A 20,981-nucleotide genomic window follows, 5' to 3' on the forward strand; every position below is an offset into this window, starting at 1 on the left:
CTGCCCCATTCTCTTTATTACATTATTGTCAAAAAACTATGGATTATATACCATCCAAATACATTTTATTTAGGAACCAGATAACTAACCTTGAAATATTTTGAGCGTAGATCTTTCTACTCATCAAAATATAACGATCACAGGCGGTTAAAGGCAAATTGTTTCAATTGTCCCCGGTCTACCCTACTCAAGATAAACTGGTTTTCGAAACTATGCTGAGTTTATTGCGCCATTATCAAAAGGAAGTTTTGCATCGAGTCCTTGACTGAGCCTTCGTTTAACGATAACGAACCTTAATAATTGTGAGAAACAGTACTGGGTTAACATAGACATTTAGAGGAAAGGGGACGATTGATTCTCGATACAAACGTAGTCTTCATTTTCCTCCCTGGATATTGACAATGTGGAAAATATTTTCACAGAATTTTATGTAATTTAGTCATAGCTATGCCCGACCGTTTGCTTTTTTGTTCTGTTTAATTATTATAAAAGTTAGGAGCGAAAAACCGATTAAAATATTGAAAAGAATTAAAAAATCAAACGCCCGACCGTAGCTATGATTAAAACATATCAAAATGTGTAAAAACAGTTTCAATAATGTTAATATTCAGAGGGGGAAAATGGGGACTACATTTGTATGGAAAGGCGGTTTCGGAGCGGTCGCTTTCGTCTGTCGAAAGTAATGTTTACGTATAAATTACCAGACACACACCAAAAAATTACCAGAATTAACAGGTTGCTAGAGCTCAACGAGGGGGGTGGGGTTAGGGTCGGCAACGCGCATGTAACTCCTCTGGAGTTGCAGGTGCACATAGGCTACGGAGACTGCTTACCATCAGGCAGGCCGTATGCTTGTTTGCCGACGTAGTATAAAAAAAAAATTAAAAGTGTAAAAATTCACTGCCTTAGATGGGACCCAAGGCAGTGAATTTTTTCACTTTTAATTTGTGTCCAAGCTTAATCTAAATTAATAAGCTTAGACGTCTCTGCTTGAAACAAAATTAATTAAGTAATGTTTATTTTTATCACAATCGGCCCTTATTTCGCTAGGTGCACGACTGGGTCTCTCATTTTGTTGTTTTTTTTAACGCAAAGTTAATAGGATTGTTTGACATTCTATAAGATTACGTGTTTGTGACAATCAGCACCACTTTTCCCTCCATCGATTTAAATCTGTTTTGATTGGACTTAATTTAAAAAAAATAAGACAGCTTTTTACCGTATTTTTAGAACTTAATTGTTGCATAAATGGATGTGCTAAACATCCAATAAATATCTATAAACATCTTACGTTACAGCTACTCCATATAGAAATTAACTGCCATAGGGACATTCGGAGCGAAGCGTAAGGTATAAATATCTTCTGTCTGTCATCCAGATATTTATTTTCTTTTTGTTTAGCGTTTGTCCATGTTCGATTATCATCTTAGCTAGACCCCCTGTTAGTGATAATGATAATTCACCGTACATTGCTGGTCCAATAAGTTATTATTGACGCTACGTACCGTTGTACTTATCGACCCGGAAATGGACAGTTAACTGTCAGCGTGGTGAAATAGGCCCCTGATATCCACGTGGTAATAAGGTAACAGTTCTTTTCCATCGCACTTGCTCGAAAAAGATCTTATTTCATGCAGGTGTGCTGAAGATCTCTCTTCTCTGTTCCCTCGGGAGTTATGGATTGTGAAAAAAAAGCTAACTCCCCAGTGAGTTACTGCTTTTTAGGGTTCCGTACCCAAAGGGTAAAACGGGACCCTATTACTAAGACTCCGCTGCCCGTGCGTCCTTCCGTCCGTCTGTCACCAGGCTGTATCTCATGAACCGTGTTAGCTAGACAGTTGAAATTTTCACAGATGATGTATTTCTGTTGCCGCTATAATAACAAATACTAAAAAGCACGGAACCCTCGGTGCTCGAGTCCGACTCGCACTTGTCCGGTTTTTTTTTTCAAATAATGTCACTAATTCATACAAACCAAGTAGCATAAATGAGCTTTACTTTTTAAAATACTGACATTTATAATTTAATATTTTTGTTTATTTTTAATATTATTTCATTTGATTAATTTAATGCTGTTTAAAATATATTTACATTATTTTCAACCGTGTCTGAATGCCGTATAGATGCTTTCTATTCCTGACCTGTAAAAAATGATATGTCACCGTATTTACAAATTATTTCGCTAATAATTTAGTTTTTTCTTCGCAAGTGTGATGAAAAACTTCGGGGGTAAGAATATTGCAAACTCGGGTCATTTATTCCCTCGATTCAAAACTTTCACGTGACAATTAAATAGTACATTGAATGTACTATTGTCATGTCGATAACAGCGGCCATCACACGCCGGCTAGCTAGGACTGAATCTGAGGGCCTACCGCGAACCACGTTCGACGTGTTGCCGCCCCGTCACACTTACGTAAAAATTTATAAGTGCGTCAGAGAGGCAACACGACGAACATGGTTCGCGGTAGGTCCTCTGCCCGGTACATTGCGGTACAGGGAAAATAGAACAGGATGTATGGCGTAGAGGTGAACGTCCCCGCCGCCGGGACCTTTTGGACAACGATTCCGAGAAAGACGGCTACTTGATAAATAGTCATTGATTTTGAACTTCTTTTTCCGAGTTCTAAATAAACGAAATGAGATTATAATTTTAACAGTCTTTGGGTCAGTTGCAACAAACCATTTGTTGACGTTGTTTTAATCCTTGCTTTGGCATCACAATAACACCCGTTATACATAGAATTTAATAGAAATTCCATTTCGGGAGAAAACGGTTTCCACTAAGTCTTCACAAATCACTTTGATTTTGATGTCGATCGCTTCAGCATATTTTTTTGTTTTGCAAATTTTGAAAAAAGGAAACCTATATACCTAGTTATTAATTGTGTCAATAACATACTAAAAATCATGGAGAATGGGAAATATTTAAAAGTGGAACAACACTAATTTTTCTTTTTTTGTATGGACGAGTACTTCCCTCCCCCACCTCCTCCTCCTATACTTCCCTCTTAAGTAAAGCCAAGTAAGGTAGAAGTACTAGTGCTCGACGCTGCACTAGTACTCGACATGGGCACTTTATGTCAAAGTGACAAGGATTAAGTTCGAATACAAAAAAATCTTCGTTGTTCAAATTTAACCTCTATTTCCATGAAATAAAGTGCCCATGTCGGTGACTAGTGCCGCGTCGAGCACTTAGCACCTTATGTAGTTTAATTCGAAAAAAAAACAGAAGTTCATTGATTTTTCAAATGTGTTATTTGTATAAAAAATACTCTGAAAAATAAAGGTGGTTACATTTATAATTGTAATTTTACTTAAAGGATACAAAGTTATTAGTTATGATTACTTAGCGTGTAGATAATTGCTAAAATGATTGTGAGAGTAACGATGACTTCTTATTGTATATGACCCGTCAAGCCGTCAACAGTACATTCGGTAGTTAATTACTGTGATAGTGGGTTTTCATTCAAGCTGTTTAGGCTCTAGGATGTGAAAAAAAATTTTAAAATGTAACAAATTATTTAAGCATAATAAGAGCGTAAGTAATGCCAACTTACCCGAAGGCCTACTCAGATAATAGTTATATATTTTTTTATGAAAACTGGCAATTCTGGTTGAAAAATAAATCATAATGGTTGTAGTTTTTATATTACATGTTATAACTGACTTAGGTCACACTTACAGCCAATTGAAATACATTAGTACGAATTTAGATTAGAGATTACTTACTTACTGGACTTATTGGGATCACAGCGGAATCGAAATAAACGTCAACGTTGACATGTCGTTTAGTTATCGATCTTTTAAAGATATTTCCAAGATCGTATCTTAATCATCCTTCGAATCGGGCCGAAAATGATGTATAAGGATGATATTAAATAAATAAATATTATAGGACATTATTACACAAATTGACTAAGTCCCACAGTAAGCTCAATAAGTCTTGTGTTGAGGGTACTTAGACATCGATATATATAATATATAAATACTTAAATACATAGAAAACACCCATGACTCAGGAACAAATATCCATGCTCATCACACGAATAAATGCCCTTACCAGGATTTGAACCCGGGACCATCAGCTTCGTAGGCAGGGTCACTACCTACTAGGCCAAACCGGTCATATTATGCGTAATAGTTCCATACATCAGTATTTTTACTAAAACGCGGGTTATTTTGCAGTCAACATCTAGCGTCAAGTAGCGAAGTTATCCGTCCTGCTACTTGACCATAGATGTCGCGACGAACGAAAAGTCTAATGCTCAAGAATATTATAACCGGATTAACCGGAACTCTATTTACAACTCCTTCTGATTGTATTATTAGTTGTAAATTGTTGAGCAATATCGTTTTCGTTAGTCGCGACACTCGTGACATCTAGTGTCAAGTAGCGGTACTGATCCGCTACTTGAGCATAGTACAATGACTTGAGGCTAGATGTCGACTGCCAAATAACCCGCGTTTTATATTGCTGGATTCGTCAATCTATGAACTCAAAATAAAAACGGCCGTTTTAACTTTGGATACCTAGATCGACGAGTCCAGCAACGTAAAAACTACTATGATGTATTCAGAAGGTACTTAAATACAAAATACAGTACGTAGCGGCCTCCTTTTTTGCTAGCGCTAGTGAGCACGTTAATGGCCTTGACGGGCTCTTAATTTAGTTAATGTTAAGTTGTATCCAATGTATCCATAGTTTCAATGATATTTAATGTGTAGGTAATTGTATCAAAACTTCTTCACTAGCCAAGTAATCGTAAAAATCTTTATTGGTTCAGGTGCTGTATTGCTTACGTGTGTAGACCTTATTTTCATTAGTTTACTAAGTAAGAGTACATGAAGGTCACAAAATAAGGTGCTGTTTACTTCATTGGACTCTATACTTGACTGAAAGAAATGTAACGTATTGGAGCGACCCTCCATAAAAAAATTGCAAATTTAAATCATTGCTATTAGAAAATTAAATTGAATTTGTTTTGTTTTAAAACGAACCAAAACAAAAGTAACTCTGTTTCATTTAATAATGATTTAAATTCCATTGGAGGTAAAATGTACTAGTATTAGGACTGAGGGACGTTAGAGGATCTATTTTTAGGGTTCCGTAGCCAAATGGCAAAAAACGGAACCCTTATAGATTCGTCATGTCCGTCTGTCTGTCCGTTCTTGTCACAGCCACTTTTTTCCGAAACTATAAGAACTATACTGTTCAAACTTGGTAAGTAGATGTATTCTATGGACCGCATTAAGATTTTCAGACAAAAATAGAAAAAAAAAAACAATAAATTTTGGGGGTTCCCCATACTTAGATCTAAAACTCAAAAAAAAAAATTTTCTTCAAATTAAACTGGTAAAATGTGTCCCCCCCCCCCCCCCTGTAACTTCTAAAATAACAGAATGATAAAACTAAAAATATATATGATGTACATTACCATGCAAACTTCCACCGAAAATAGGTTTGAACGAGATCTAGTAAGTAGTTTTGTTTTAATACGTCATAAATGGTTCGGAACCCTTCAATGGCGAGTCCGACTCGCACTTGGCCGGTGTTTTGATGTCTATTTTATCGATCGACTTGCAACTATAGACTGTCGACTTACTTGATAAAGGTTACATAGGTGCGGCCCGATACGAAGAATGATTAAGACATGTTTAAGATTTTTAAAAGATCGATAACTAAACGACATGTCAAAATTGATATTAATTTCGATACCGCTGTGATCTCAATAAAATCTATCTACGATATTTCTAACGTCAAAGTGACATTGGTTGCCCGAATCGAGCTGCTTCTGTCAATTATACGACATACAAACGATATCTAAATGAGAACTTATCTAAATCAGTACTTATCTTTATCGTATCTCATTCTTCGAATCGGGCCGATATTATCAACGACTTTACGTGGATCAAAGATGAGTTTTTTTAGACTTCGGAGACCAAAAAAGGGCATGAAATTAGCGGTTTTGCTTAAGATTAAAATATTTGAAAGAACTCGTACGGGGAAGTTTATGTTGGTTATGGAAGATGGAGAGGTGGAACCGTTTGGAGCAGGCCTATACCCAAACAGGGGTTCTTGCAATATATCTCATCTTCTTGGAGTTCCTGCAGGACTCCAAGAAATGATTAGTATAATATACATAAACGCTTAGAGTAAGAAGTATTATTTTTTATAAAGTTTTATTTATTAAAGTTAGAACAAAAATATACTAATATTAGAAAATAGTATTTAGGTAAACTATAATAAAAAAAAACTGTAATCTTTAAATTCGTACAAGGAATAAAATCATTTTTTTTATGGTTATGACTGTAGAGGTGGTATTATACATCAGGGGTCATCCATTAATTACATCACACGTTTAGGGGGAGGGAGGGAGTCAAGAAAATGTAAATAAATAAATAAATATTATACATTATGACACAAATTGACTAAGTCCCACGGTAAGCTCAATAAGGCTTGTGTTGAGGGTACTTAGACAACGATATATATAATATATAAATATTTATAAATACTTAAATACATAGAAAACACCCATGACTCAGGAACAAATATCCATGCTCATCACACGAGTAAATGCCCTTACCAGGATTTGAACCCGGGACCATCGGCTTCGTAGGCAGGGTCACTACCCACTAGGCCAGACCGGTCGTCAAATGTGACACGTAGTGACAAAGAGGGGGGAGTTACATACTTTGTGACTTCACTTTAACTACTTACATCTGTAACCGAAAATGGTTTTGAAATTGTTATTCGCTGTTAATGGTTTAATAACTAGTTTTTAATCCTAATCGGCTTTATGTTATAAATGTCTAACATTGCTTTTGCCAATATATATATATATATATATATATATATATATATATATATATTTATTTAATAATAAAAACGAAATTTGAAATTGTCGATTTCGTTGAAAAACAAATTGTGACGTCACACCAAGAGGGTGAGCAAAATGTGACCAGGTGTGTGTGTGACAAGGTGGGGGGAGAGTAAAAAATCTCATCCCTCATTATTAAGTTATTGGAATTATAACTTTTTCTAAATAAATTAAATTATAAATAGATGTGTCCCGCTGCAGGATATTGAAACACGAAGGGATAACCTTAGATTATTCGGATTCCTTATAAAAAATTGTAAATACTACAAAAAATCTAGACACTACAAATTTGGGGTAAATATAATAACTCACCACTATTCTGTCGTACACTCCTTCCATTTGCAAAAACAACACAAAAACAAATGATGATAGTCTGTACAAAAATCCGCGCACAAAATTCCATTTTCAAAATTTATAACGTCCGTCGAAATCTATCACATTGCCTACCACTGACACTATTTACTCACTAGAAAAGTAATATTTTGTAATTTTTGTGCTTATTTATTTATTTATTTATTTTGAATAACGAAATTGTAAAAATATCGAGGTATATTACTGTAACACATATATTTTTTTAATTAAATGTTAAATTTAATTAATAAATTTAAATATAAATGCTGCTAACGGTGCAAAGGTATTCATGGCACTACGGAGAGTGTTGAATTAATACCACTTAAAAGTGCATTGAGGCGAACTACGAATTGTATGGAGCGGTCATTGTCATGTGAATTTCTAATTATGTTTAAAGTATTGGCTGCCCTTGACGCCATTTGATGTATAATCAATGAGTTCAAATGGCTAATATATTACATGGACTTGCTGTTTTTTTTAAATTTATGATTTATGATGTGATTTTTTTACGGTCTTTAGAGGAAAGGGGACGATCGATTCTCCATACAAACGTAGTCCTCATTTTTCTCCCTGGATGTTGACATTATGGACAAACTTTAAATGTTCCTAATTTTTATAATATTGAAATAATCGAGAAAAAACAAATAGTTGGGCATAGCAATGACTAAAACACATCAAATTGTTTAAAACCTTTTTCAATAATATTAATATCCAGAGAGGAAAATGGGGAGTACGTTTTTATGGAAAAGCGGTCTCGGGACGGTTGTATCCTTTCGTCTTAAGTCGAATGACTAGGAAAGTGCACTCGAGCAATAATGGGATACTTAATGCTAGGTTTCTGAAAAACCACAGTATAAAAAAACTTAACCATCTTAGACAAATAAGATAGTTAATAAAAAGAATAATTTATTTATTTTTGTTCGGAAATTGAAAAATAAAATGTGCTCCTCTATGATGTTTGCATGTCTGCACGCAGACTGAATACACTGGACTTTAGGTTTTTTTTTAATTATTATTTGCAAGTATGTACGTGTATTCTGTGCAAATAAAATATTTGAATAAAAAAATATATGAATCGTTTTCTTAATTTCTATTCAAGTTAATTGTTTGAATGTAAAGTATCATCTCTTAAAATATCGGTAGCTAATTCGTAAGCACCTTATAAATATCACTCTAATAGCGACTCCAAACCTCTGTCCAGTTCTGCACGTCCAATATTTAATTTCATTCATACAATTCCCACAACATTATGTCGCCGTTTGCTAGCCCTTGAGTTTGCCCTCTTTTTTAACATAACTTAATTTGTATTGAATCAACATGGCTAAATTAGAACTTTGTAAAAAAACACAATGAGAAAAACCTAACTTTAATTAAAAAACGACTCGACAACAACAACAACAAGCACCGCCAACAACACAACAACAAGCAGACAACGACAAGCGATCGGACTGGACAAGCATTTCGACTCTTACGTCACGTTTAAGTCGCTACAATTTTTTTCGGTAAGTATATTTGTGTATATTTTTTTTTAACTAACCAACTAGTCGTAAATTCGGTATTTAAGATACGTAAATCCACCCAACTATTAGGTACTACAAAGTACTGTGGGCCACAAGCTCAACGCGAAATTAACTATTAATATCAAAGTTCTTTTCCGTTTATTACTAAATAAGTAAATAGAACTACGATTTTCATTTTAATATAATATATTTAGACCTGACCTGTTGAATGAATATGATTCGAGTTAGTTTTGGACCATTTTGTGAGTTTTTTTTTACTATAGTCGGGTGGTGGAGACAAAAAATAATGAATAATCACGAATTAAATTTGCTTCCTACGCCTACGAAGTAAGTTGTTCTTTTCTTACTGACAGGCGTTAAAGAAGTAATTGATATCCAATTAAGTGATATCAAAATCATAAACATCCATCAAAATGAACACGTCTCTTACTGAAAAGGATATCTAATTTCAGAGCCATCTACTTATAAGATACGGTAATAGATTCTATTAACAGAAAACACATGAAAGTAACATTGCATTCACTCAGTGTTGGTGTGTTGGTAACATTGAGTTCTTGAGATAAAAAAGAGATGGCGCTGATATCAAGTATTTATTATCGATATAATTTTTTGCATTCTTTGGAAAAATAGGGTAAATATAAAATGATATGACTTAGTCATGTAGGTTAAAAAATAATACTTTATATTTTACCCGACGACGGCAAGGCCAAAAAGTGTTGTGTCTTTAGCAGGCATTGTATCTAGCTGTGTCGTATTTTCCATGATCGGATTTTAAAGAATAAAGTATCATCGATTCGTTTCGGTGGTAGTAGTTGATAGTAAAAAATATTTTTGGCTTATTATTACACACATATCGACCTAGCCCCGAACTAAGCGAAGCTTGTACTTTCGGTACTAGGCGACGATAGATATACCTACTTGAATAGATATGTACCTACATACATATGTAGCAGTCGGATCGTATAATTCGCCGTATTAAATTATGGCTAGCCGTTATCAAAAACAGAGTTTTGTAATGCGGCTGTTCAACGATTAGCCGGATTGAATGCAGTTGTATGAAAATCAGCCGGAATGTAATCGGCGCCAAACATTCTTTAACACGGCTAGCTGTAATGTAATACAGCGAGTCATTAGCCGCCTCTTTGACAGTTTTTAGTTTCCATTTTTAGGGTTCCGTAGTCAACTAGGAACCCTTATAGTTTCGCCATGTCCGTCTGTCTGTCTGTCCGAGGCTTTGCTTCGTGGTCGTTAGTGCTAGAAAGCTGAAATTTGGCATGGATATATAAATCAATAAAGCCAATAATGTCGTACAATAAAATCTAAAAAAACAATTTTTTTTAGGGCACCTCCCCTACACGTAAAGTAAAACCGTAACCGTAACGTAAAGTGGGGGTGATTTTTTTTTTACTTCAAACCTACAGTGTGGGATATCGTTGGAAAGGTCTTTCAAAACTAATAGGGGTCCTCAACAAACAATTTTTGATAAAGTGAATATATTGTGAAATAATGGCTCCGGAAGAAAAAAAATGTGTCCCCCCCCCCCCCTCCTCTAACCTTTGAATCATAGGTCAAAAAAATATGAAAAAAATCGTGGAGTAGAGCTTAGGAAACACATTAAATGAAAACTATAGTGGACATGATCAATTTAGCTGTTTTTGAGTTATCGCAAAAAGTTTCCCCGTCATAGTAAAAAGACCTACATCCACAGTTTATCCCTTGGTTAACAATCTACTGCTTATACTTTAAGCTCCAGTTTAGCTTATTGTGACGGAAGAGTAACTACGGAACCCTACTCTGAGCATGGCCCGACATGCTCTTAGCCGGTTTTTATTAACGCTCGTGACGCTACCTGACATAACAACAATTTTTTATTTAGTTTATAGGTAGTAACTATGACAATTCTTGATTGGCGAGGAATATCGTTAGTAGAAATCTGTTTAAATTTAATTTTCATGTAAACATTGTGTTATTTTGTATGGTCACCCTACAATCTTAATAGTAGGTAGTACGATACGGCTAAACGTGGGTCGCCTTATTGACGAACGTATCACAATGACAATCTGGCTAATCGTTGAACTGCCGCATTACCTAACGGCCCTATTTTTGATAACAGCTAACCGTAATGTAATACGACGGATTATACAATCCGACTGCGACACATAGATATCGTCCATAACTAAGGAACAAAATCGTGATGAACACACAAATAAATGCCCTTACCAGGATTCAAACGTGGGACCTCCTGCTTCGTAAGCAGGGTCACTCGGTAGCATGGAAGCCGTGGGTGCAAATGCGATCCAAGGCCACGAACCTAAAACCTACTTATATATGTATTTTATTAAAATTGGTCGAATCAAGCCCGTAAATTAGGCAAAAAGGTAACAAAATACAGTGTTTTTATTGAATTCCGTTAACTTCAGGGTATCAGTAAGTACTTTCAAGGAAACCATTTATTCATATTTTTATTTTTATAAAAAGTAATTAAATGTCTCATATATCGTTGTTGTAACGCCGGCATTACATTTAACTCAACTAAACAATTGAAAACTGTGACATATCAATGTCATGTCGAACACCGATCGTCCGAGATAGTACTTTCGTTTATTAGCAAATGTATGAACTCGTACTTAACACTAATCAATATGTAAATGGCCCAAAGGCAAGTGAACACGCTCGTCGTCGTGGCCTTATCTGATAAAAAATATTTTTTTATGATCTCCGAAATAGAGTTAATTAGAATACCGGTGTCTTTGAGAAAGTTACTTAATTTAAGCTCAGGGATGCACCCTTGCAATTAACGGAGAAAAAACACGGTGTATAGCTAGAATGTTATAGAAAATTATATAAGTTACATTGAAGTAAATGCGAAAAATAAAAAAAAATACATAAACTACAAATTTAAACTTAACTTGTGCTACTTATGTAAGAAATTTATTTCAATGGACTTTTTTTGTATGTGTGGAACTTCAATGAAACGAAATACTTGGTTCTCATAATTTTATTTATACTGTTATTTGTATTGTTTGTTGATTTTTTCTTTTCAAATACTTAATAGCCCTTACAAAAGGGCCACTTGTACCAATGACTAACCCAGGGTTAACCAGTTAAACCTAGAGTTACCATGGTTACCAGTAAAATTTAAAACAGGGTTAACCGGTTAAACCTAGAGTTAGCATGGTTACCACTAATATTTTATACTGGGTTAACCGGTTAAACTTAGAGTTACCATGATTACCAGTAAAATTTGACACCGGGTTAACCGGTTAAACCTAGAGTTACCATGGTTACCAGTAAAATTTGACACGGGGTTAACCGGTTAACGGGATGTGACGTGTTAATGGGATGGGGCAAGTGGCCCTAAGTAGGTAAGTAAATGCACAGATTACACAGTTTCTATTTTGCATACCTAATTCGCCTATGGTATAAACACATTTTATTACAATATTTTTGGAATAAGGACGGTATTCACATGTCATTATTTTTCTACTTAAAACTAGTTTTTCATAAATATATAAATTTTCTATAAATTATAATGGAGGAACTATTTACAATAAAGTTAAAGTACTAAACAGCCTGTGTTTGATCCCTCACGTTATCTTTTTATTTTTGTTCAATATAATGCAAAAATATATATGTTACCACCATAAAACTTGTTTTCCGAAACGCCTTGAGGAAAACGCGCGAACGATATTTAAAACAAGTACACCTTTTCGCAGTGCCTAGTTGATAACTAATTTTGATTAATGGTTCAAAAATTAATTTCAAGGAAAAATAGTTCTGACTGCCTAGTTTGAGTTCCTACAGACATAGCTACAAAAGTTTTTTTTTAAAGTTAACATTATAAAACAAAAAATACAGTCGATTCTGGTGCTCGATAGACGCTGCAGCGGCAAGCTCGCTTCAATCGCTCGGCTTCGCATGCAGTTTGGTCACAGTTGACTCGCTTCGCTCGTCATCGTACGTAAATATGTGTCTGCCTGTGGCAGAATACCGTGAAAATTACTTGTAATGAAAATATACTATAGTTAAAACTTGTTTTCACCAACGCACTTTTTAAAGAAAACTTGTTTTGAAGTTGTGACTAGTTTTGACCACACTTTTTCAGAAAACTAGTAGTAGGTAAAACGCGGTTTCACTAAAAACGGGTACGGTAAAATATATATACATATAGGTACATAAATTGTCTATAAAGTAAAAACAGGAAAGTATTGAAATATATAACAGTAACAATAGTTAGTTTGATCTTTTACCTATTAAAAAAAATATATATAAATGTTAGAACTTTACACATTTTACAACTAGGTACGTCGAGAAGATAAAAAAAAAGTATTTTATTGAATTACTAAACGCTATACTGAACTGCTACGGCTTATTTAAGTTTATTTTAATATGAAATAGAATACTGTTAAATATTATATAGAGCTTAAAAATAGCGATGTACACCATCCGTATACCTAAATTTATTTTGTTGTTTTTTTTCCTATTGTGAGGGATCTTGTATTACTAATTGTATACCTAGTTGCTGCATTTCAACATTATGCTATGGGTGCTTTATATTTGATTCAAGGTGTCTATTTGTTATTTCTCGCGATTTTGTCTGTAGTCTCATGGGGAAATTTAGTATAACCACAAAAATATGTACTATTTTTGACATTCAGGAGCACAACCCCAAAATAAGTGTATTATTGTTACTCTCTCTCTCTCTCTCTCTCTCTCTCTCTCTCTATCTCTCTCTCTCTCTCTCTTTCACTGTACTTATTATAGTAGTGGTTACCAGAAATGAAAGAGAGAAATCTTATTTAATAACAACCCGTACAGGTAAGTATAGTCTTTACCACAGTAAACATTGCTATGAAAACTTACACAACTTGAGAAATCAGGTACAATTAGAAATGTCACAGAAAGGACAATATTATGCTATCGGTATAATGTTTCTTGAATAGAAAGGCAAACAACAGTTTACCTTTAGTAAAACTACAGCATAATCCCAAAATACAACAACTACTCGTTACCACCTTAAACCTAAACTATAAATAGTATAAATACTTAACACTAACAATCACAGCCAAAATACTTAAACTAACCAAACTAGGTCTATTCAACACCGCACTAGACGGGTACAACCGTCCAAACCTTGTCTTTAACCTGCAGTTTTCATGCCGGTCTTCTGATAAACACATGGCGTAAGCCATGAGGTGTGGGACGACGGTTTGCTCATAGCTGGCGGTGAAGAGATGTTGCCAAGGTCCTCGTGCGAAAACTGCTACGTCCTCGCCTCCGTGCGTTTCGGAGTCAAGTGGGACTAGGCCGGGGTATACGTAGCTGACATCGCCTGGCGAAATTAGGGATTTGTTTAGTATTTATTGTGTGAATGGCATAAAAAAAGTAGACTATTGACCAACGTGTGTATATATGTTCCAACAAAAGTGATATTTGAATTTAAGTGTTAGTTCGTTTTCACGCTGTGTAAGTAGATATAAAGTTAGGAAACACTACTTATGAAATTAAATATTGTAATGGTATAAAAATCATAATATTAAGTAGAAATAGGGTATAATTTGGTTATACCAGGCAAATAAAGGAATACAAGATATTTTAGCTGCAAATTTAACAGCTGAAGTAAATAGGGCTAGTGTTGGATAAGACTCATAAGACTCGAGTCCTTCGAGTCCTCTGCTTTATGACTCAAGTCAGTTTTCCGGACTCTAATAATTAAGTTGAAACTTGAGTGTTTTTAACTTGGTAGAGGTAGAGACCCGAGTATTTTGTAGAAATTTTAATGTTTTTCAGAGAACCAGATTCTTCTACAAAAATTTTCAAAACACATTGTGTTTACATACAATTAATGAGTTAGATACACAAATCATGCAATAACGCCTAAATTCCTCTTCTGTTCATTTTAATAAAACATATGAAATTAGAGACTGATGTTAAAGTCCTTTTAAAAGACTCGGATTTGTTTTAAGTGCAGTCTCGCAAAAACTTATAGACAGACCAAATGATTCGAGTTCCTGCCAACACTAAATAGTGCTGAATATCACCATATATTTTATGGTAACATGATTTTTGAGCGAGGCTTGTTGGAAAACTAACTTGCATTTCTTAATGCATCTTATGGCAAGTTGCACCACGGTACCCGCTCTAAATCTACGGTAAATATTACTACAACACTTCAACAAAATTTAAAAATACTCACGTGCCATAAACGCCTGGTGCAAAGTCACATCCACCCTCTTCCCATCATCCCCTATCGACTTCCCCTTCCCGTTAGCATAACTAATCGTCGTATATGGCTTCCCATCATCTCCAGACGCCGTATCCACAACCCCCAATATATCATTACCCCTAGAAGGGTAACCAGCTACGGTCATAGTGTGGGCGTGGTCAGAAGTCACCACAATCAGGGTTTCTTCTGGATCGGTCAGGTCTTTGGCTTTTTTAACCGCTTTGGAGTATTCCACGGTTTCATCGAGGGCGAGGTGCGCGAGGCTGTCGTGGTGCGCGTGGTCTATTCTGCCGCCTGGGGATATAATATTACTTTTATATGCGAAGTTAGGGAAAATTAACCGTAATAAATAATATGTTTAATTTTTATTTTGCTGTCAGTAACATTATCCTTATGGCTACAGCCCTTATCTTGAATAAATAGAAAGTTTGGGACTCCTGCTCAGCATTTTGATGATCTAAATCCTATAGCGTGGGCTGGTTTTCGGTCTTCAGAGTTAAAAGGTTGCCACCACTTTTAGGGCTCTAATCTCGTTGGTGTACTTCAGAGAAACTTCCACCCTTACGTTAGAGTTGGTGTAATTGTTTGTAGTTCAAAAACTCAGCGCTTACCAGCGCTTATTTTTATTCCATCTAGTACGAAAATACCTATTCATTCTCACCTTCAACGAACAGAAAGTATCCTTTGGGACTCCTGCTCAGCATTTTGATGGCCACCTCGACCATTTCCTCCAGTGTAGGCTGGTTCTCGGCTTTCAGGTGGTAGGACATGTGGTCGTCTTGGAAGAGCCCGAGCAGGTATTCGGGAAGATCCTCAGAGTTTGATACCTGGAAGGAGATATTGTATTAGATTCAGAGTGTATTTTTGATTTATCCGTATAACAAGATATAAGTTTCAATGCTTTGAACTAATCTCTAGCGATGTTTTCAATAAAAAAACCGACTAAAAACATGTTGGTACATGCTTAATGTGGGGTTTTATAGTAGACCGGGAGACTATTCTTTTTGGACTCACAGTTCAAAAGTAAGGACTTCTCTGCGGGAAATTTTTGGAGTTTGAAGCGATTATTTTCGAATGTTTCACTTTAGAGAAAAAAATTACAGATTTGGTTGACCTAAATACCAATAGCTCACACTGTTTTTCGGCAATTTCTAAACCATTTTACCAAGACATAAGGTCTACCAATCATCTGTTATTAGTAGTATTACCTTCAAGAGCTCGCTCCTATCAGTGACGTACTGGTGCGTCACGTTCTTCTCCGTCTTGTCAATATGCCACAACTCTGTGAGGTCCAGTCCGTCTAACCGTCTACCAGTGCTATTCACCAACGGGTTCTGAATCTTGGGCAGCAGCTCACGTCTGCCTCCGCCCATTATCACCTGAAAAATATATAGAACGATTGTAGACGTGAAGACAGTCAATACAATAAATAATGTTTATTTTTTCGCATTTTATTTTAGCATGACATCATATTCCTCTCGTTATCCCGGCTTTTTGCCACGGCTCATAGGAGCCTAGGGTCCGCTTCTAAACTAGTACCCCGAATTCGTGTATGCACTAGTTTTAACGAAAGCGACTGCTATCTGACCTTCCAACCTAGACGGTAAACGTAATTGGGATTAGTCTGATTTCCTCACGATGTTTTCCTTCACCATAAAGCAACTGCTAAATATCCAATGATATTTCGTACTTACATAAGTTCCGAAAAACTCATTGGTACGAGCCGGTGTTTGAAGTTGAACCCGCGACCTCCGGATTTAAAGTCGCACGCTCTTACCACTAGGCCACTATTGCTTATTTTATCATGACAAATGATAGTAATAAATACAGTAATTAATACCGAGGTAAAATATATACTAAGAACAGATTCCAGGCTTCCTAAGGAAGATGATAATTATGAGCAATAAATTTATTACACTATCGCTATTTAATATTTATTATTAAAAATCATCACTTAAAAGTCAATTCTACCAGCCAACATGAGGAAATAACTCAAAACTTGCATCAAATTACTTTGCAGTATTTGCGGATAAAACACACACTATCTTAAAATCTAAGGAGTATAATTTTCACTTAGAGTAAAATCTAAATGAAAATTAAATATGGGAGCAACACTATGACGAAAGTACCTACATACCTGAATAAATTTAATAGAATTGGTCACAGTATGGATATGGAAAACCTTCAATTAAAAAGTTAAGGACAGCCAGAGCAATTGCAACTATGGGACTAATGCAACTGCTCAAAAAATACAAGAAGTCTAGAGCTAGAGCCATTTTATTCATGCCACACTTTCGCCAGTCCTGAAAGAGAGTTCACCCATGTATAAGTGGCTCCAGATTCTTCTTGTATTTTTAGAGTAATTAAATTTGACCCAGAGTTGCAATTGTCCTGACTAAACTTATGAATTGCAAGTCACGGGACAAATTTTACTATGTTTTACGGTACGGCGGAACGCTAAGCACAGGTATTCTTTCACTAAAAGCCACTTGCACTAATCACTAACGCGGGATTAACCGGTTAAACCTGGAGTTATCATGGTTACAAGTACAATTTGACACTGGGTTAACAGTTTAACCGGTTAACCCAGGGGATGGTGCAAGCGGCCCTAAGAGAATTTGGACTGTAAAGTGACGCTAGCCCAATGCGACGGCTTTGAATGTTTGCGGACTTAAGGATGACTCACGCTAGACCAGGACGTGATCACGTGATAATTTCCATAGCCACTCACTTGCTTGATATTTTTCAGTGACTTCTATTATTATAATAAAATAAGGGTGACAGCTGGTAACTACAGTTACCAAAAGCAAGCTGGAAGCTCCGGCCCGGCCCCGGCCCGGTTTAGCGTCAGTCATCCTATATGCAGGTTCCCTTACAATGTTTTCTTTTATCGAATAACAGCTGATAAAAGAATAAAAATTATTATTTCGTTACAGGATAATCATTTTTGTTTGGAAGCGTTAGCGCTCTACTACAAAATTACCATTTTTTAACATTCACATTGGGTTAATAAAGAGCGTGTAATTTAATTTTCAACGCTTTATGACGTCTTATTTCACATTGAATTTGCTACACAATACTTTATATTAAGCATGTCCTTTAGTCGTTCGTATTATTATATTGCAATATGCATATTTTGTGAAAACGAATCCAACTTTAAATTGTCCTCCTTGAAACAAAGAAGGCGCTAGACGGCCCGATTCGAACTTTAATATACGTCAAATATTAGATCCAGATACGATATGGATCGGATATGTCAGTGACAAAAGTGACGTTTTTGTTTATAGAAATTCGGGTCGGGAAAGTTGTTTAAAATTCTTCCCAAACAAACTTGGATATTTAAAATAATAAAAGGTACGAGTATACTGTTTCATAAATATGACATCGTGAACATTACTGGTTTAAATTATGGCCTTGTAGTACTTTTGAACACGAACTGTAAACTTCGTGCTTTGAAACCCTCGCAACGCTCAAGATTCAATTTTTCGAACCTCTCGTTACGTTTGGTGCATTTATTTTAAAATCTTTCGCTTTTTCGTATATCAATATTAGCAAATCAACAACTGGACGTAGTTAAAGGAAAAGGATCCAATCCACAAAAATACCAAAACATGAGTTAAGTATACCAGGCAGGCCTTTAATGTGTATATTTTCATTCAGCAAAAAAGCACTGAGCTCACATAGCGTTTTCATATTTTAATCGACATCGGATACCATCCCCCATGTATGAAAGATTAAAAATGATATTCACCAATAAGTATTCAATACTCTTGGTACCTTGTTGTAAAATTATGTTAGTGACAGGACTAGTTTATATAAATTTCAACAAGAAAAATCCAGACTGCTTGGAATCTTTTTGAGAAAATGCAATGAATACTTTTCGTCCTAAATATATATCAACAAAACTGATCCAACCCATTTGGATCATTTTTGAGAAACAATTTGACGATGTGTAAATACTTTAGCTAAACAACAAAAACGATTCAGCAAACTTGGATCACATTTGTGGAATTCTTGTTATTCCAGCATTGGTGTGTCAGTAAACAACAAAAACGATTCATGTTAAATATATTAACTTTAGGCTGACTTTTTAAATTTAAACAACTTTATACTTAACCTAAAAGGCAGTTTTACTGCTATGATAGGCTAATTTTGAATTTTTTGCTATATATGTCGACTTGGATCGTAATTCATAAACAAGAAAGAAATCATTCAAACTGTTTGAATCATTTTTGCAGGTTTAAATTAACTTGTTCTTATATTCAGCGTCAAACATCAAAGTCGATTTAAGTTATTTGGATCTTTTTTGATAATTTACTCCAGGTATAGTTTCATAGTGGCAAATTAATCAACGGAAAAGATCCAGTTTACATAAATACGTTGTAGGGATTTTTTTTATTTAAAATGGCAATACAATGCTAAATTTTAATAACGATCCATGTTAATTATATTGTTCATAAAAAAAATTGCTTTTAGTATTAATTTCGTTTATACGTTGCTGGTATTAATAATGTTATAGTAATTATAATTTTGAAACTTTACCTATCATTTTTGTAACTAAAAAAACTGATTTTGCTATTGCGTCATGCTGTGCATTGTCGCGAAAGACAGGTCTGTGGATTTGTAACGACAAAAATGGTGAGTAAAAGCTATTTTGGTTGAATCCATCAAAACTTCTTCCGATAAGATAATATAATTTATTAAATTTCTGTTCTAATATGTGTATGTTATTATTTAGCTGAGAATAGCGATCCTAAATTTTTTGCAAGGAAGGCATGCTATGACAAGAATGAAAAAAATGACGAAAATAGGCATAAAAGTAAGTGGTATGGTTATAGTTATATTTCTTTTAATCTACAATTACTTTGGTATTAACTATTAAATATTCATTTTCCATTGGTTTTACAAAAGATTAATATGTGATGAATTTGGTATGTCATGGGAAATATTGTTCAAAAATGGTATTTTGATTTGTCCTAAATTTTTTTTTATGTTAACGATTAGTGATGCGTTTCAGCGGGACTGGCGGGACCTTGCTCAGCACAGGGAGGATTGGAAAGCTAGAGGGGAGGCCTTTGCCCAGCAGTGGGACACACAAATAGGCTAATAAAAAAAATAAAAAAACGATTAGTGATTATATGAGGCTTTTATTATCGTTAAACAGAAGTGATCTCAATTTTGTTAATACTCAATACTTTGATAAGCTATTACATTGTTTTTTTAATAAAGTTTTTTATCTTTTCTTGGTGATTTTCTCGTTTTTTTCCAATTTATTGGGATGGATCCTTATTGCCTATTTAAAATGAAAAAGGTTACATGGAAAAAGTATTTTCTCAAAATGGATCCAACCCCACATTTAGTTAAATATCTCAAGAAATACGACATTAAACTAAATCGTTTATGTACAGAATCTTAAAACACGTCAAAACTCATGTTTCATCCAAATAAGTATTATGGGAAAAGTGAATCAGTAATGAGGAATACCATTTCTAACTTTAAACCTCCATAACTTTTGCTCATCTCGCTGTGGATTGAATCCTTTTCCTTTAACTACGTCCAACTTAGAAAACAAATATGTAACTATTCATTACCTTAAACTGCCGTCCCGGGTTGTTCATGACCAGCTGATGCGCGATATCTCGACAGCCGAGCTGCAGGCACTCGTCGGGAACGTCCACATCAGATTCCCAGTTACGTTCCGACGTGTGCGCGTACATTCCCGCCGGCGAGGCGTGGGTTACACGCGTCGTTGTTACGAAACCTGGAATTAAGGGAACAGACTATTAGCTTGAGCTATCAGTACGAGGGAAACTCTAAAATTTCTTAGGAAAGGCTGCTTAGGGATCATTTAACAAAAAGAGGCATATTGTATATAAAAATATAATTCTTTATAATTTTTTTGAGGTATATGCCATTTGGTAGTTAAAGAGAACATTGGAGACCCGGTTGGTTATCGAGCCGCAATTTTTTCTCACGATTTCGATGTTTTAACAAAAAACTGTT

At 35.1% G+C, this 20,981-nt stretch overlaps 2 protein-coding genes and 1 long non-coding RNA gene across 3 annotated transcripts in view; 1 reads left to right on the top strand and 2 right to left on the bottom strand.

Annotated features, from left to right (window-relative positions):
- LOC133524450 (alkaline phosphatase-like) overlaps nucleotides 1–7,842 on the bottom strand; it is a 53,719-nt gene extending 45,877 nt beyond the window's left edge. Inside the window, exon 1 of the mRNA XM_061860490.1 lies at nucleotides 7,194–7,842. Coding sequence (XP_061716474.1) covers nucleotides 7,194–7,284 — 91 coding nt within the window. The 5' untranslated portion in view covers nucleotides 7,285–7,842. The remainder of the gene's footprint in view (nucleotides 1–7,193) is intronic.
- Nucleotides 7,843–11,735: 3,893 nt separating this feature from the next.
- LOC133524449 (membrane-bound alkaline phosphatase-like) overlaps nucleotides 11,736–20,981 on the bottom strand; it is a 30,872-nt gene continuing 21,626 nt past the window's right edge. Inside the window, exons 4-8 of the mRNA XM_061860489.1 lie at nucleotides 20,570–20,739; nucleotides 16,187–16,357; nucleotides 15,640–15,805; nucleotides 14,949–15,272; nucleotides 11,736–14,084 (exon numbers count right to left, since the gene is read on the bottom strand). Coding sequence (XP_061716473.1) covers nucleotides 13,780–14,084; nucleotides 14,949–15,272; nucleotides 15,640–15,805; nucleotides 16,187–16,357; nucleotides 20,570–20,739 — 1,136 coding nt within the window. The 3' untranslated portion in view covers nucleotides 11,736–13,779. The remainder of the gene's footprint in view (nucleotides 14,085–14,948; nucleotides 15,273–15,639; nucleotides 15,806–16,186; nucleotides 16,358–20,569; nucleotides 20,740–20,981) is intronic.
- LOC133524453 (uncharacterized) lies at nucleotides 16,366–20,228 on the top strand. The gene is made up of 2 exons (XR_009800380.1): nucleotides 16,366–19,797; nucleotides 19,996–20,228. It is a non-coding gene; the product is annotated as an uncharacterized LOC133524453 (long non-coding RNA).

Source organism: Cydia pomonella, chromosome 13 (assembly GCF_033807575.1).
Source record: "Cydia pomonella isolate Wapato2018A chromosome 13, ilCydPomo1, whole genome shotgun sequence".
Taxonomy (NCBI): domain Eukaryota; kingdom Metazoa; phylum Arthropoda; class Insecta; order Lepidoptera; family Tortricidae; genus Cydia; species Cydia pomonella.